Source organism: Chaetura pelagica, unplaced genomic scaffold (genome assembly GCF_000747805.2).
Source record: "Chaetura pelagica isolate M959 unplaced genomic scaffold, ChaPel_1.0 scaffold138, whole genome shotgun sequence".
Taxonomy (NCBI): domain Eukaryota; kingdom Metazoa; phylum Chordata; class Aves; order Apodiformes; family Apodidae; genus Chaetura; species Chaetura pelagica.
Window position 1 is genome coordinate 2,901,599 of NW_009954215.1, and position 13,859 is coordinate 2,915,457.

General features: G+C 42.1%; 1 protein-coding gene across 1 annotated transcript in view; it reads right to left on the reverse strand.

The window, feature by feature from the left end:
- Nucleotides 1–939: 939 nt before the first annotated feature.
- Nucleotides 940–13,859, reverse strand: part of TMC7 (transmembrane channel-like 7) — a 23,550-nt gene continuing 10,630 nt past the window's right edge. The window contains exons 2-15 of the mRNA XM_010003301.1: nt 11,767–11,915; nt 11,259–11,426; nt 10,987–11,072; nt 10,309–10,454; nt 9,573–9,720; nt 7,941–8,111; nt 6,795–6,952; nt 5,814–5,931; nt 5,157–5,254; nt 4,641–4,824; nt 3,368–3,498; nt 2,944–3,099; nt 2,134–2,212; nt 940–999 (exon numbers count right to left, since the gene is read on the reverse strand). Of these exons, the coding sequence (XP_010001603.1) occupies nt 940–999; nt 2,134–2,212; nt 2,944–3,099; nt 3,368–3,498; nt 4,641–4,824; nt 5,157–5,254; nt 5,814–5,931; nt 6,795–6,952; nt 7,941–8,111; nt 9,573–9,720; nt 10,309–10,454; nt 10,987–11,072; nt 11,259–11,426; nt 11,767–11,915 (1,852 nt within the window). The remainder of the gene's footprint in view (nt 1,000–2,133; nt 2,213–2,943; nt 3,100–3,367; nt 3,499–4,640; nt 4,825–5,156; nt 5,255–5,813; nt 5,932–6,794; nt 6,953–7,940; nt 8,112–9,572; nt 9,721–10,308; nt 10,455–10,986; nt 11,073–11,258; nt 11,427–11,766; nt 11,916–13,859) is intronic.

A 13,859-nucleotide genomic window follows, 5' to 3' on the forward strand; every position in this document is an offset into this window, starting at 1 on the left:
CCCCTGCGAGCCACACGGCTCCACCCTCCCACTATAAACGAGAAGAAACGTGAGGTTTCTGAATGCTGTATTTCCAAACTACAGCTTGTCTCCAAAATATTCACATTTTCTGACAAAGAGAACAGTGGTTAAAGTATTTGTACAAGAATAAAACACAAGTCATAATGCCCTAGCACATTTTAAAAAAAACACAACAAAACACCACCAAAAAAAGCAGCTCCTGCCCAGCAGAGGCAGGTACTGGAGCAATGGTGACCTCCGTGACACCAAGCTCTGCTCCCCGACCACAGCAGGGGTCTCCTCCTGCTCCCAGTGCTTATTCAGAGCTCTTTTATCAGCTTGTTTTCTCAGCACCGTTTTGTGAAGTTACCCAGTGGTCAACTGCAGTCACTGTTTCAGAGCAAAATAAACACTGAGGTCTCTTCTCTGAAAATATTTGGAAAATTCCTTTCAAGCATGTGCCACATTTTCCTCCCTTATGCAGGTTTTCAAACTACTGCTGTGCATCTCTCTTTTGCTTTGGTTTTGAAGAAGAAGTGACTTGGAACCATGTAAAACCCCACCCTTCCCCTCCTGCTTATTCCTAAGGCCTCACGTGTGAAAACAGCACAAAGTTTCAGTTCTGAGCATATTTTACTGAAAACCCCTGACAAAAACAGGGACTTAACAAATGCAAACAGCCCTGGAATGGCAGCAGCAATAGAGTGTCCTACCACACTGTTTTTGACAGCTCTAACAGTATAAATTAGCTGAATTTCCAGTCTTGGAAACCTTAGGGCCCACTAGCATAATCAAGACCAAGACGCAGGAATCCATCATGAAGACCACAGTGCCAGGGTTCCAGTCAGCTCAGTTTTCAGGTGCTGCAGATGCTTCAATTCTTAGCTAAGTGGTTCAGGGAGTTCGAGGAAGTCAAGTTCTCCTGGCTTTCTGGAGTTTTCAAGGACGCCTCTGAGCTTCTGTGATCTTCCTGATGAGGAACTGCTTGTCACGGCTCTCCTGAAAAGACAGAACAAAACCCACGTCCTAGATGAACAGAGGCAGTGCAAGTTATCTGTGAAGAGCTCATTTCTTTATTATAAATAGCACCACATTGTACCCTAATTAGTAGCTCCCAGCACACTCTCAGCTGCCTGAACAATTTTAATTTTACGATAGTCTTGACTTCCTTTACCTCATGTTGGGTCACGTATCAACAGTCCTGTGTGGAGCCCAGCAAGAACACCTCACACACCTAAAAACTTGACACCATACTTCCAAGAAGCCTAACAACAGTGAACAAACAAAACCAAAAAGCACACAAGGATTTTCAGAGCTCCTAACTGATCTGGGAACCCTTGAAGAAGCAGCAAGGCTTTTGCTCCTACACTCCTTACTCTTCACCCCTCTCCAGCAGTGTTTTTCTAAGGATGGGTTGTTCAATCCGTATGTAAAAGAAGCACATCCCAAGAAATGGGCTGTGTCCTAAGAAAGTGGGGAGTCCTACTAGAGAGGTTAAGCTCTGACTAGAGCAGTTTGACAACCACAGTATGTGAACACTGTCCAACAGGGCAGCAGCATTTGATGGCCACAAAGAAGCAGGTCTGCACTAGAACTGTTCCCCAACACTAGTTAGTGGTGACTCACTCCACTTGGAGTTGCTTTTTTAAGTGGTGCTGGGATCTGAGCTCAGGAGTAAGACCAGAGAGGATGCAGTAGGAACATAGGCCTGGAGGGAAGGTCTTTTTGAGGGCAGAGAATGAAATAGAGGTGGGGGCTGTGTAAAATGGTGGAGGGGGCAGGAAGCACAAGATTCAGATTCTTGTTTGGCAAAAGAGAAACATACAGTTGGGTGGATTTAAGCAAGACAACAGATGAAGAACAGGGCCACGGCTTCTCAGAGAAGTATCTCATGCACGTGTGTTGCCTGATATAACCAGACCTTGCTGCAGATGCAGCTCAGAGCTGAGCAAACCAAACAGAATGAGAAAAACTACAGTGCTTCTGTTATTCTTCCTGTGTAATTTGTAAAACACTATTCATTGCCTGTGCTAACACCAAATATCCAGAAGATTATGGAAACTCCTCTGCATGCCTGACTACTGACACAACAAAGAAAATTTCAGGGGTACAGAAAAATGGGTCAAATCTTACCATAACCAGTTGTTCCCTCAGCTGCTCAATTACTCGTTTGTGTGCTCCAGCCAAGGCAATAAAATAGAACATAATGAGGCTGCAAACAAACCAACATTACATATTAGCATCATTCAAAACAGAATTGGTCAGGAAAAGACTGTTATGGGCTATGCAGGGTGTTGCTCCTCAGAAATTAAGTTTAATGAGGTTTCACTGGAGTAACTCTAGCTCCTTTGGGGTTTTTAACTATGGCAAGCAGCCACAGATCAGTATTGCTGCCATTCCTTATAGCAAATATTCCAGATGTAATCTGTGACCCAGGTTATCCACAGAGCATTAAATGATGAAGAGCAGTAGCAAAAATTAGAATGGCATAAATGCCTATATAATGTATTTTATTTTCCAAATAATAATAGGGCAGCAAGTCATCCTCCACCTCTTACACAGACTTCATGATAAAAGTAAGAGAAAAAGAAACCTTAACCAAAAAGGAGGATTTGATATTTCTTGTGGTACCAATAAGAGGTTCAGTTCAGGAGAACACTTAAAAGCATTAAGGAAGAAAGGGCTTGCAACACTAACTTGCAGAATGCTGCGCAGTTCATGCTTTTGATAAAGTCTGGGATATGGGACATGCAAGATGAAATGGAATAAAAATAATTAGTGTGAACACATGGACACAGACAAAAGAGCTGAGGATTCACATGAGCTTTGATGCTTTTGACTGCAAATGGAAAATCTGGTCTAATGGTTGTTTGGACTCAGTTCAGTAAGGGAGGAAATGAACCATGCAGCTGCCTGACTGAACCAGGTCTCCACAGTACTCACCAAATTACCATAAAAAAAGGCACTGCAAAGGCTTCTGAAGCTATGCCATAAAGGACCTGTTGCAGACCTGTTGGAAACTCAAGTAGTGTAGCTGGTACCACTGCCCATGAAGTGTTAAAATTCCTGAATGGCCCACATGCCTTGGAGGAGGGAATACTGTCAAAGAAGCAGAATAGAAAGGACTTTTTACCAAAATGTAAAGATAAAATAATCCAACCCAAGCCCAGAACCATTTTTGCCAATGGGGTAAAAGTGTCCTTTGTTGTCTTTAAACTGTAATTTTTGTTTATGTGAACCAAGTTTTATATTATTTATTATACACTACGTATTTCTCTCCGATTTATCATCCTCCAAAGTTGTGCATCTGTTTTCAGGGAACTGACAACCTTAGAACAAAGGTCAGCTTCGTGGAATTGTCACTTACTGTGCTATACTGATTCCCAAAGGAAAAAAAGCCAGGATGAGCCCAATCAACAGCACTACCAAGAAGAAAAAATTGGAACTTGATGCTCTGACAGGCCTAGCTGCAGGTTTACGTGTGTGTATCAAACTGATCTGAAGAAGAAAAGTGAACAAGACTGTTACAAGTACACCTATATACATATATCCAAGTATACATTTCCCTCCAACTGAGTTTTCCACTCTCAAATATGCTACCAGCTACCACACAACCATCCTTCCTTTGATGTACATTGACTGAAAAGGGCTAAGAACACTTTACATTCTGGTATAAATTCTGGTGATTCTGCCCCTCTGCTGTTACGAGACCTCACCTGGAGTTCTGTGTACAGCTCTGGAGCCCCCAGCACAGGAGAGACATGGAGCTGTTGGAGAGGGTCCAGAGAAGGGCTGTGAAGATGATCAAAGGGCTGGAGCAGCTCTGCTATGAAGACAGGCTGTGAGTTGGGGGTGTTCAGCCTGGAGAAGAGAAGGCTCCAGGGAGACCTTATAGCTCCTAGACCTTCTAGGGCCTACAGGAAAGCTGGGTTGGGGCTTTTCAGCAGAGAAGGCAGTGATAGGACAAGGGGTAATGGTTTTAAACTGGAAGAGGGGAGATTTAGGTTGGATGTCAGGAAGAAATTCTTCACCATGAGGGTAGTAAGGTGCTGGAACAGGTTGCCCAGGGAGGTTGTGGAAGCGCCCTCCCTGGAGGTGTTCAAGGCCAGGTTGGATGAGGCTTCATTCAACTTGGTCTGGTGGGAGGTGTCCCTGCTCATCGTGGGGGAATTGGGACCTGATGATCCTTAAGGTCCCTTCCAACCTTAACCATTTTATGATTCTGTGATTCTGTAAGTCAATGTTTCCTGTTTTGAGTGAGAATTTGATCCAGAGGGCCCCATGTGCTGGCACAGAGTCAACTGACAGAATCATTTAGCTAGGATCCTTCAGCTCTGTTCAGCCACACCTTCCGTGGATACATTCCCTCTTGTAAGAACTATCATATCAGTAAGACTTTGATGCCCAAAGGGAGCTGTGTGGGCACAGAGCAGACCTTCTGATACACAGAAATCACATCTCAGACATCCAACTCAGCTTGGTTTTTCCACTTTGTTTCCAAATTTTTAGCAGCTTGGCAAAGTTTTGTCCAAGTTCTAAGCTGTGTTGCTGGTAAATTGCAGGAAAGTGTTATAAACTAGCTTTATCACATACAAATATTTTATTAAAAAATAAACCGATTTTGTTTGTTTACCACATACCTTTTTAACATAAAAGATGATGAAGTACTTTATAGTTGCTATTGCAGGGAGAAGTGGTGAAAAGAAGGTTCCAATCCAGCAGACAGTCTGCCCATTAATGATTTCTAGGACATTGTCAGAAATTCCAAATTCCTGCAATCCACACCACTTAAATGGCTTGAAAGAACAATAAGTAACTAACAACCTAAAACCAAAGAATATAATTAGTTCTAAATTGAAGTTACAGAGCTTAACTGAATCCTAACTCATCTGGAATACAAATATTTAGCATTTAAGCATTACACAATGTAACAGAAAAATGTCTGAAGAAAAAAAAAAGATTTTAATATCAAAAACTATACAGCCATATGAATAGCAAAGAAGTGCTCAAACCACCAGAAATACGTTTATGTTGTATTTTAGAACTGGTGATCTGCTTAGAAATACAGGGAATTAATAATAGAAAAAAAAAAAAGAAAAGAAAATCTGTTTCATATGTAATTTGCCAAAGTGGGCTCAAAAGGCAGAAATACTTACTTTCTAGGGAAGTCCACAAAAAGGGTCACAGCAACAACTGTAATTAAATCAAATATCACCAGTTTATACATTTCTTGCCCAACATCAGATTCCCAACACTATAAAAACAAGTCAGGAAAAACAAGATTAGGAGTGTAAAAATAACACGTAAAAACTAAATCCGTCAATCACTGAAGTAACAAATGCCTCAGTCAGTTAACAACATAAAGTTCAAATTGTATTAACTCCCATTTCTAAAATATTTAAATGTTTCAGAGTTTCCATGCCAAGCTGTTTGTTTGTCTATTTGGGTGGGTTTTTTTTGTTTGGTTTGTTGTTATTTTTCTTTGAGGAAAGTCCATTTGTCTTATTGGAACAAAAAAGGCAGTAACAATTGTTTGCAAAACAGATCTACCTCAAATAATCTTTGTGGCAGTCAGAAAGTCTCTGTACAGTGATAATTTGCCACTGGACTAATTCTAATCAGAGTTTTAGACAAGGAGAAGATACATGTAAGATCTGTACTGGTTTGCAGGGAGCAGTAAGAATCAGCATCAGGTACAACATGCACAGCAACCGCAGGTTTGATTCTGAATACCTCTAGACAAACAAGTCTCATGGAAAACAAATCTCTATTCACAAGTGCAGATGATTAAAGACCACGATAAATCTGCTTACTGGATAGAGTTTGTAATTGTATCCACAGGCCCTACACTTGTCACTGTCACAGTAGGAGATCTGACTCCACAGCGAGAACAAGAGAACGCCGACACTGGCCAAGCGCAAGAAGACACACCTGCAAGAAAGGCAAAACCCAATTCCAAACCTGCCCAAAAAGAGCTCTTCTAACACCTGGTTCAACTTGCACAGGAGTCCAAGAAAGGCTTTAACACAGAAGGGTCATACAGAACTTGAGTGGAACAGCCAGCTAGATAATAAACACGTTTCCTACCTTACTAAGCAGTTAAATTTTGCCTTCCCTGCTTTACGCTCCAGTCTCTTGTTTCTCTGCTCCTGTATCAGTCATTTCAGCTGCAGATCCTGCTGCCACAATGGGCTGTGATTCTCTCAGGTACAGTTAGAGAGGCCAGGTGATAACTGTGTGTAGCATTTGCCTCTCAGGTGCCTTCAGAGGCACTTAGCCAAACGTGAAATACAAAGCACAAGGGCTTGAGAGGGTTCAGATGCTTCACCACAGATTTCACTGCCCTAAGATGCCAAACAGTAGTTCTTGGTATTTCTACCCCAAAACTTTTAACTTCTCCCTTGCGCAAAGCTGTGCTTCAGTCACTTCTGTACACACACACTGGCTCATTCAAGGACCTGCTGCACACAAAGCAGTGTGAATCCACAGCTCTGCAGCCACAACTCCTCTGACTATTCATTCAAGCTGTTGAAGATCTCCAGACCACACAGATAAATGGAACCGAGAGAAAAACTCGGATGCTGAAATGACTGCCCTGTACTGTCATCAAAGGAGATTGTTTCCAGATTTAAAACTAAAGGTTCCAGTAAACATAAGACAGACAATGCCTTGGCTACAGTGCTCAGGCCTTTCAGTGAGCAACTCTCTGCTTGATACTTCAATGTTTACAATACTTATAACCTACCAAGAATGAGATGCTGAAACATCTAAGACCATAATAAAAACATATATACCTTATAAGTGCCAGCCTGATTTCAAAGGCTGGTGAATAATCTTCAAATCTGATCAGAAGTGAGAAGATCTGAGGAGCAATTAAGTTGGCCAATGTGATCACAATGGAAGGCAAATACTGCACTAGGAGATTAGTCTGGGAGTTCATATTGCTGACATCCTGTAAAAGAGATGAAAGATAATACAAAACACATCTTCCTGACATCATGCTCTCTTCAGCTAACCCCCAGCCTCCCTTTCCCAGGATCTAGGTTACTCTGTCTTCAATCACCATGTTTATTTGGAGCCTTCCTGCTGCTATGTATCTCTACTATCTCTACAGTTTGCTGTGGCACACCCTTGATTTCTCCTGCTCCCTTCACCAGTAACTCCACCCACCTCCAGGTACGAGTATTTCTGTGCCTCCTCAAATCTCCTCTTTGAAGAGGCTTATCTCACCTAGACTCATGTCTGACTACATTGGCTAATCCAGCACTAAGGTATCAGCTTCTACAGCTATGTCCAAGTGTAGACACTTTTGAAGTTGTTCTGCTTCTGGACTGCTCTTTCCATATGCTTGTCCTGCCAGGGGTGGACAACTCCACACAACCTGATTCTTGCCACTACTGATGCAAGAACTTTTTCTTCTGCAAAGTGCTCTGTGTTCAAAGCCTTCCTGTTTCCCCACACAGCCATACCTCAAGCCACAATACAGACCATAATCTTTACTCTTCCCTTCCCTTGCTGTTATTTTTTGCAGTTCAGCAGTGAAATAGATCAAGAAAGCGATCATGATTAGTTTGTTTTAACAAGATCAGTTCCCTCAGCCAGTTAACCGCCCAGACACACAACCTCTTGTGCTAGCACATCACAGTGAGGTGAGAACAGTTACATGGGAAGGAAATGAGGGCTGCTTCTTGTCAGCTGCATTACCTCCAAGGCACACAACACCAAAGCCTCTGCATCAAAGGGAGACATCACTGGTAGATCTTTGCACGTGGCTCTTGCTCACTCCCTCCTACTAAAAAATTCTAAGTCTGTAGAAAGTGTTTACAGATCCCTTGCATGAAAGGTGCTATATTAAGACACTTGACTCTTGCACAATAGTTCCTCTTGCTGCAATCACCAGCCCCAATTAAAGTTGTCCTAATATAATCTCTGATACTTACATTGGAGTTTTCCTGAGAGTAGACAGTTGCTTTATAAATAGAGTAAGAGCATCCTGATAAAACTGCAATGACAATTATATTGATAAATATTCTCAGAGAGTAAATGCGCAGCTTCTCTCTCGTTGTCCTCTCAGCTATTTTTCGCTTCAGCCTTTCCTCCTCCAAGTCTGTCTACAAACAAAAAAACAATGTGTAGCTTTCTGGTGCAGCATTCAATACCTGACACCATGTCTTGTACCTCTAGGACATACAAATGCACAGCATTTTTTAGGAGAGTCACTCCATGGCCTGCCCAAGCACACTGAACTGACAGTGTCTTTTCACTGCCACAGACAGGTCCGTGCAGGAATGGAAGCTCCTGTGTGCTCAGTCTCCTCAGGCTAAGGGCCCTGCTGGCAAAGACAAGTGCCTCATAATCCTCTTATCTTTACTGTGTGAGTAACACATCTCCCTGAAGACAGAAAGACAACCTGCCTGTTTACTGTGAAAGACTGATCTCTGATAGCTTGGCACTAAACTCTGAAATGGGTAAATCAATCCACTCATCTCCTTACTCCTGCACAGCAGTACCCAGTCCTCACTGCTCTGGCTTGAGCCTCCTTCTTGTACTCTTTGTGAAGAAAATTGGGGGGTGGCACATAGAGAAAGAAGTACATTCTTGAGAAGCATGTCATGTAAATTTGACATCTTCACCTCAGCTGATGTGAAAACACAGTACTGCCTGTGAAGGCAATTTAACCTGGCCAAACCCACAGATTACTCAGGTATTTAAAGAGAATTTATTTTCATCCAGCAATAATGTTAAGGGGAAAGTTCTTCTAAGGTGTGAGTTCTAGGGGGAAAGTGGAGGCAGCTCTCATTAAATAATGAAAAAAGATGGCTATGAACTTTACTAGAGCAGCAGGCAACTCACTGTAATTTATGAAATCTGTAATTACTGCTTTGTGGTTTGAAGTGGAAGTACCTTTTCAAAGGTAATTGTTTCACTACACAATCTCTGCTTCCAGTGTGCAGAAAATAAAAAGAAGGTTCTGTTTTCATCAGGAAAGACTTTCAGACTCACTTTTCAGAGAGGTTTATTATTTGGGAAATCTGTTCTCTGCATCAGCATTCTGTACACGCATGTGTGTAAACTGACACCTAGTGAAAACTTTCAGTATCTTGTTACTACAACAGTGCTCTCAAATTGTATGAAGAGTACCACCTGAATTTTATTCCTCCCCAAACTCCTGCCTACCACATTGCAGACTGATAACCCAGAATTCTGAAAAAGTTTCCAACAGTACAAATGTTTTGTGCATGGTTAGGATAGCTTTTCCTGGTAGATTATGTAGAAACTAACACAGGAAGCAGGACTGCAGTGTGAGGAAGAGGCAGATAAGACAAGCAGTTAACAGGATGGCTGCAGTCCCCCGTGGATGGGGGAAGGGCTGTCAGCCAAACCCTCTCACATTCCACCACAGTTCTAGCTACCTAGAAAGAATGCAACAGGATGTGGGTTGTCCTGTCTCCAGTATAAACTACTTCAGTTCATCCTGTCTTTATTCTATTATTCTCAAAAGTATACACCTCTCTTTTTTAGCCATCTAAGCTATATGAAACTGTAATCATAGAAAAATGAAAGTTACTCACTTGGAGTTCATACTGCAAGCTGTGATGTTTCAGCTGTGCTGCATTTGGATCTGTAATGCAGAAATCCCAGCCTGCAAAGACTTTGTTACAGTAACTCTGAAATTGGTCTTCATCATGCACCAAGTTCTGCTTAAACCCTGACACAGACCTAGAGAAAAATGCAACTTTACTTCACTCATTAAAAGACATTTTATCCACAGAAAAAGAAACAAAACCCCACACCACAAGCAACCTGGTTCATCAAAGACTAAATTACCCCCCATGAGCAAACAGCCACATTTGCTTTACATCAGCAAGTCTCTGGGAGGCTTCAGTGTGAGGTTCTGCAAAACAGTCAGCTGAAGCCATGACTGACACAGGTTACTGGCCTCTGCACTTCACCAGTCATATGTTCTCTGAAACTGCAAAGAGCTGGCTCAGGAAGCTGACATGGCAAAAAAACCCCACTCAAAAAACCCAAAATAAAATCCTCCAACAACTACTGTTGAGAGTCCCTTCTTTATATGTATGCATACATACATACGGAAAAGCAGTAATTCAAATGTATTTATTTTTATTTATGTTGCTGGCTGTTTTCCAAACACAGACAAAGACTATGCTGGCACTTCACCCTCAAGCAAAAGATTCTCCATTTCCATATAAAACAGTTCTAGAATGTAGCACACTTCTTACAAGCAAGCATGCAATATAAACTGTACAACAGGTAGCAATAAATTAACTATATCAACATCTTTACCTTTTTATTATCCAGAGAAAACTTAATGCAAGGTAGGCAAACGTAGCCAGCAGATAAGCCAGTGGCAAATTGTACCTCATGATACTGATCTGTGCAGCATCTATTGTGTAATAGCCATAAAACAAACTTGTCACTTCAAGGAACCCCTGTGAAAACATGAAGTTGAAATGGAATTTGTAACAGTAGCAGCAACTGTCCAGTTAAATCCAACCTGGTATCAATCATCTTAGAAATGTGTAAGTTCCTACTGGGGCTCCCAGCAAGCTACAACAGTCTAGCTTCTGAATACTGCCATTGCCTCTACTAAACTGTGACACAGATGCTATGTGCTTAAAGTCCCTCCTCTCTGCAATCAAAGAGCTCTGTGACAAGGACACTGAGACCCTACACAGAGAGCACAATAAGCAGTGTGCTACAGAATATGCAATGCTTAGCAGCTGGGGAGGTACAGGCTGCAGCACGAAGCCACCAAGCCTTGTGGACACTCAGTAATAGGCAGTTTGAAAACTCACCCTCTCACAGATAAATGAGAAAGGCAACTTTTACCCCAGCAGATGCATATGCCTTATCGTTTTTCAAAATTTTTTAAGCTTCATTCTCCAAGTAAGGTGTTTTCACATTTAACCTCTTAAATGAGACACAGAAACTTAATTAAAAAGCAAACACCTAATTACTTACAGTGCCACTGAGCAAATCTTTGAGGTAAGTATAGAAGTAAACAAGTCCCTTATTGCCACTAGGTTCATAGACTGTACAGTGAGGCTCTGTCAAAAGGAAGGCAGGAAAAGTCACTCTAAAAGTAATGTCCATTAAACTGCAAGATCAAGTTAATTCAAACTTGCCAAGTTCCTATAAAAAATCAAACCAAACAATTTATTTGTTCTAGGAGGTGGAGGAGAAGCTGACAGAAAGAGGAAATCTTATAAACAGCAGTAGATAGAGATGTTTACCTATGTTCTTTGGAGGAATTTTAGCAATGCTACTGTTGAATACTTCATATTTAGAAATGATGCTGGGAAGGGTAACAAAACTGAACATCAGCAGAAAAATTATAAAATTCAGCAGGACCAGAAAACGCAGGAAGAAGAAGTAGGACTGGATGCCAGTACCAAATTTCCCTGGGAATAAAAGAAACATATGTCAATATTTAAGATGATTAAATCATTGAAAACACAGAATGAGCAGATTATAATTTCAGCTACATTGAGTTAACTGACAAAACATTACTAAAGCTAGTTTTAACTACTGCAGGCTTTTAGCAATATAGCTGAGATGGAAATATGACTTTTTAATAATTTTCTCCAACATACTTCCTTCTACCCCATCATGGATTTTACATAAGCAATAATAAAGGAAGCAGGTAACTTCTTTTACAGTTATATCTGAAACTACACTCACACATGTGAAACTACCAATAACAGCTTGAAAGAGGAGAAATTGATCCAAAGCAGTAAATACCCTCTATGCTGTGAATATCATGTCGCCAAAGCTTCAGGTAAGATGACAACTCCTTGATTTCACTGAAGACTCTTCTCAATGATTTACTGCTAGCTCTTTTCCACCGTTTCCATCTAGATAAATATTTTGTCTCTGCCTGCTGACAGTCCCTAAGAATCACAAAATACAGTTACTGATCACACAAAATACTTTTTCACTGCACAGAACAGGGCTTAGCACAAGGGAGCCTCCCAGCCTCCTGAGGAACAGAGCAGTGCTAAAGGCTGGAGCAACACACCAGCTGTCCCAACATGTTCCTCCTGGTAAACGCAACATCAAGTTGATTAAAATACATCGAGTCTTCTCACAAAATCCAGTTGGCAATAGCACAACACATTAAAAAAATGCAGTTGAACTTGCCAGTGGGATCTCAGGAAAGCTGCCATTAATTATTTTATATTTACAAATGGCTGGAAAAGGAAGAGAAGGTTCTTTCCTCAAAAGTTCTAACCAGAGCATCTCCATCAAGAGACTCTTAAGAAAATTCTCTAAAATACCTACCCTTCCCTTTTCAATGTTAGAAATGCAGCTGCTCAAAACAGATTTTTATATATTTTTTAGACAATTCACAGATCTCAAAATCAGAATGAAATACCAAAATAGGACACACACTGTGCTAGAGTAGAAGACAAAAGTTTCGATTTTAAAAGACTTTGTAGACAACCCTACTTATGTGCAGAAGTGACTCACTGCCACCCCATGCCACTGCTGTGTGTTGACTGTTTCTACATCCTTCTCAGCTGAAATGCAAATTTGCATATCAGCAGGAAGCCGAATGAAACCCAACAGGCAACAATGAGGCAGTAGTTACCTCATCTTTCAGTGTAGGTACAGCTACTCTCAAAATACTTCATTTTGTGGAAACTACAGGCTGCAGCATGCAGGGTTTTAAGCAGCCACTTTGGAGAACTGTCTGGCCCGTGTCTGCTCTGCATTTAGATAGAGGCGTGGGCTGCAAACTCTGTTACAGAAGGTCACTATGCAGCTTTCAGATTTATTACATCAAGCACTTTGTGTTGGCAGCTGCTGCACAACACGCAGAGGCTGCTGATCTGTGGAAGTGCCAAGAAGCCCCACCAGAATCCCACAGTGCTCCGATGTGTAAACACAAGCTTAGAACATCCCAGCTCCGTTCCTGACACACACCCCTGCCACAGGCCCGCAGTTCCTCTTCCTTGAAGAAATGAGCTCTAGACACACAACTTCAAATAACAATCTAATGTATCAAGCACTTTTCTTTACCATAAACTAGATCTGCTGTCCCTTGTGTACAGCCTGCAGGGTTAAACTAAACTCCAGGGCCAGGCTGTAACCTGCTTCCCATCACTTTTGCAAGTGTTCTTGTTCTCTCCAGGACATCAGACATGAATTGTACTTTCACCTCTCTCCTGGTTCATAACCACAACCACACAGTACGTGATTTAAAGGTGCAGCTTGTTCCCTGACAATGCAAAAACACATACTGTATTCTCTCTCCTCCAAGGAACCTGCAGCCTCGCAGTAAGACATGAGACAACAAGCAGGGAAATAAGAGCAGGGAAAAACATGCTCTTTGCAATCCCCTCCCTGCCGCGGTCACCGCCAGAGGGGCAGGAACTTCTCACGGCAAAGAGCAATTTTCAAAGAGATACGAGGGGGAAAAAAAGAAAAAAAAAAATAGCCCTAAGAAGCTTCTTTCCACCACAGCAGGCTGCGCACAAGGTGTTTTGGAGGAACTGCTGAGAAGGCACAAGAAAAGCAGCACTGGCACCGCAGAAAGGGGTTGCTATGACAGATAACCCAAGATAACCCACAGTGATCTCTGAGAGCACACAACTCTGAGGCAAAAAAACCCCGAACAACACCAGTGAGAAACGTGTTTAGACGCTGCAGGGAATTCCTGGCTTTGCCTAGTTCGTTCCAATTCAATCTCTTCTTCCCTGCAGTCCCCACTCCCTCACGCCCACCAGGAGCCCCTGCAGCTGGAGGTGCCTTGTGCAGCCTCCGGCACCGGGGCAGGAGAACCGGGACCGCTTCTCGTCAGAGCCCCTCGCCCCGGCCGGGAACAGCGGCAG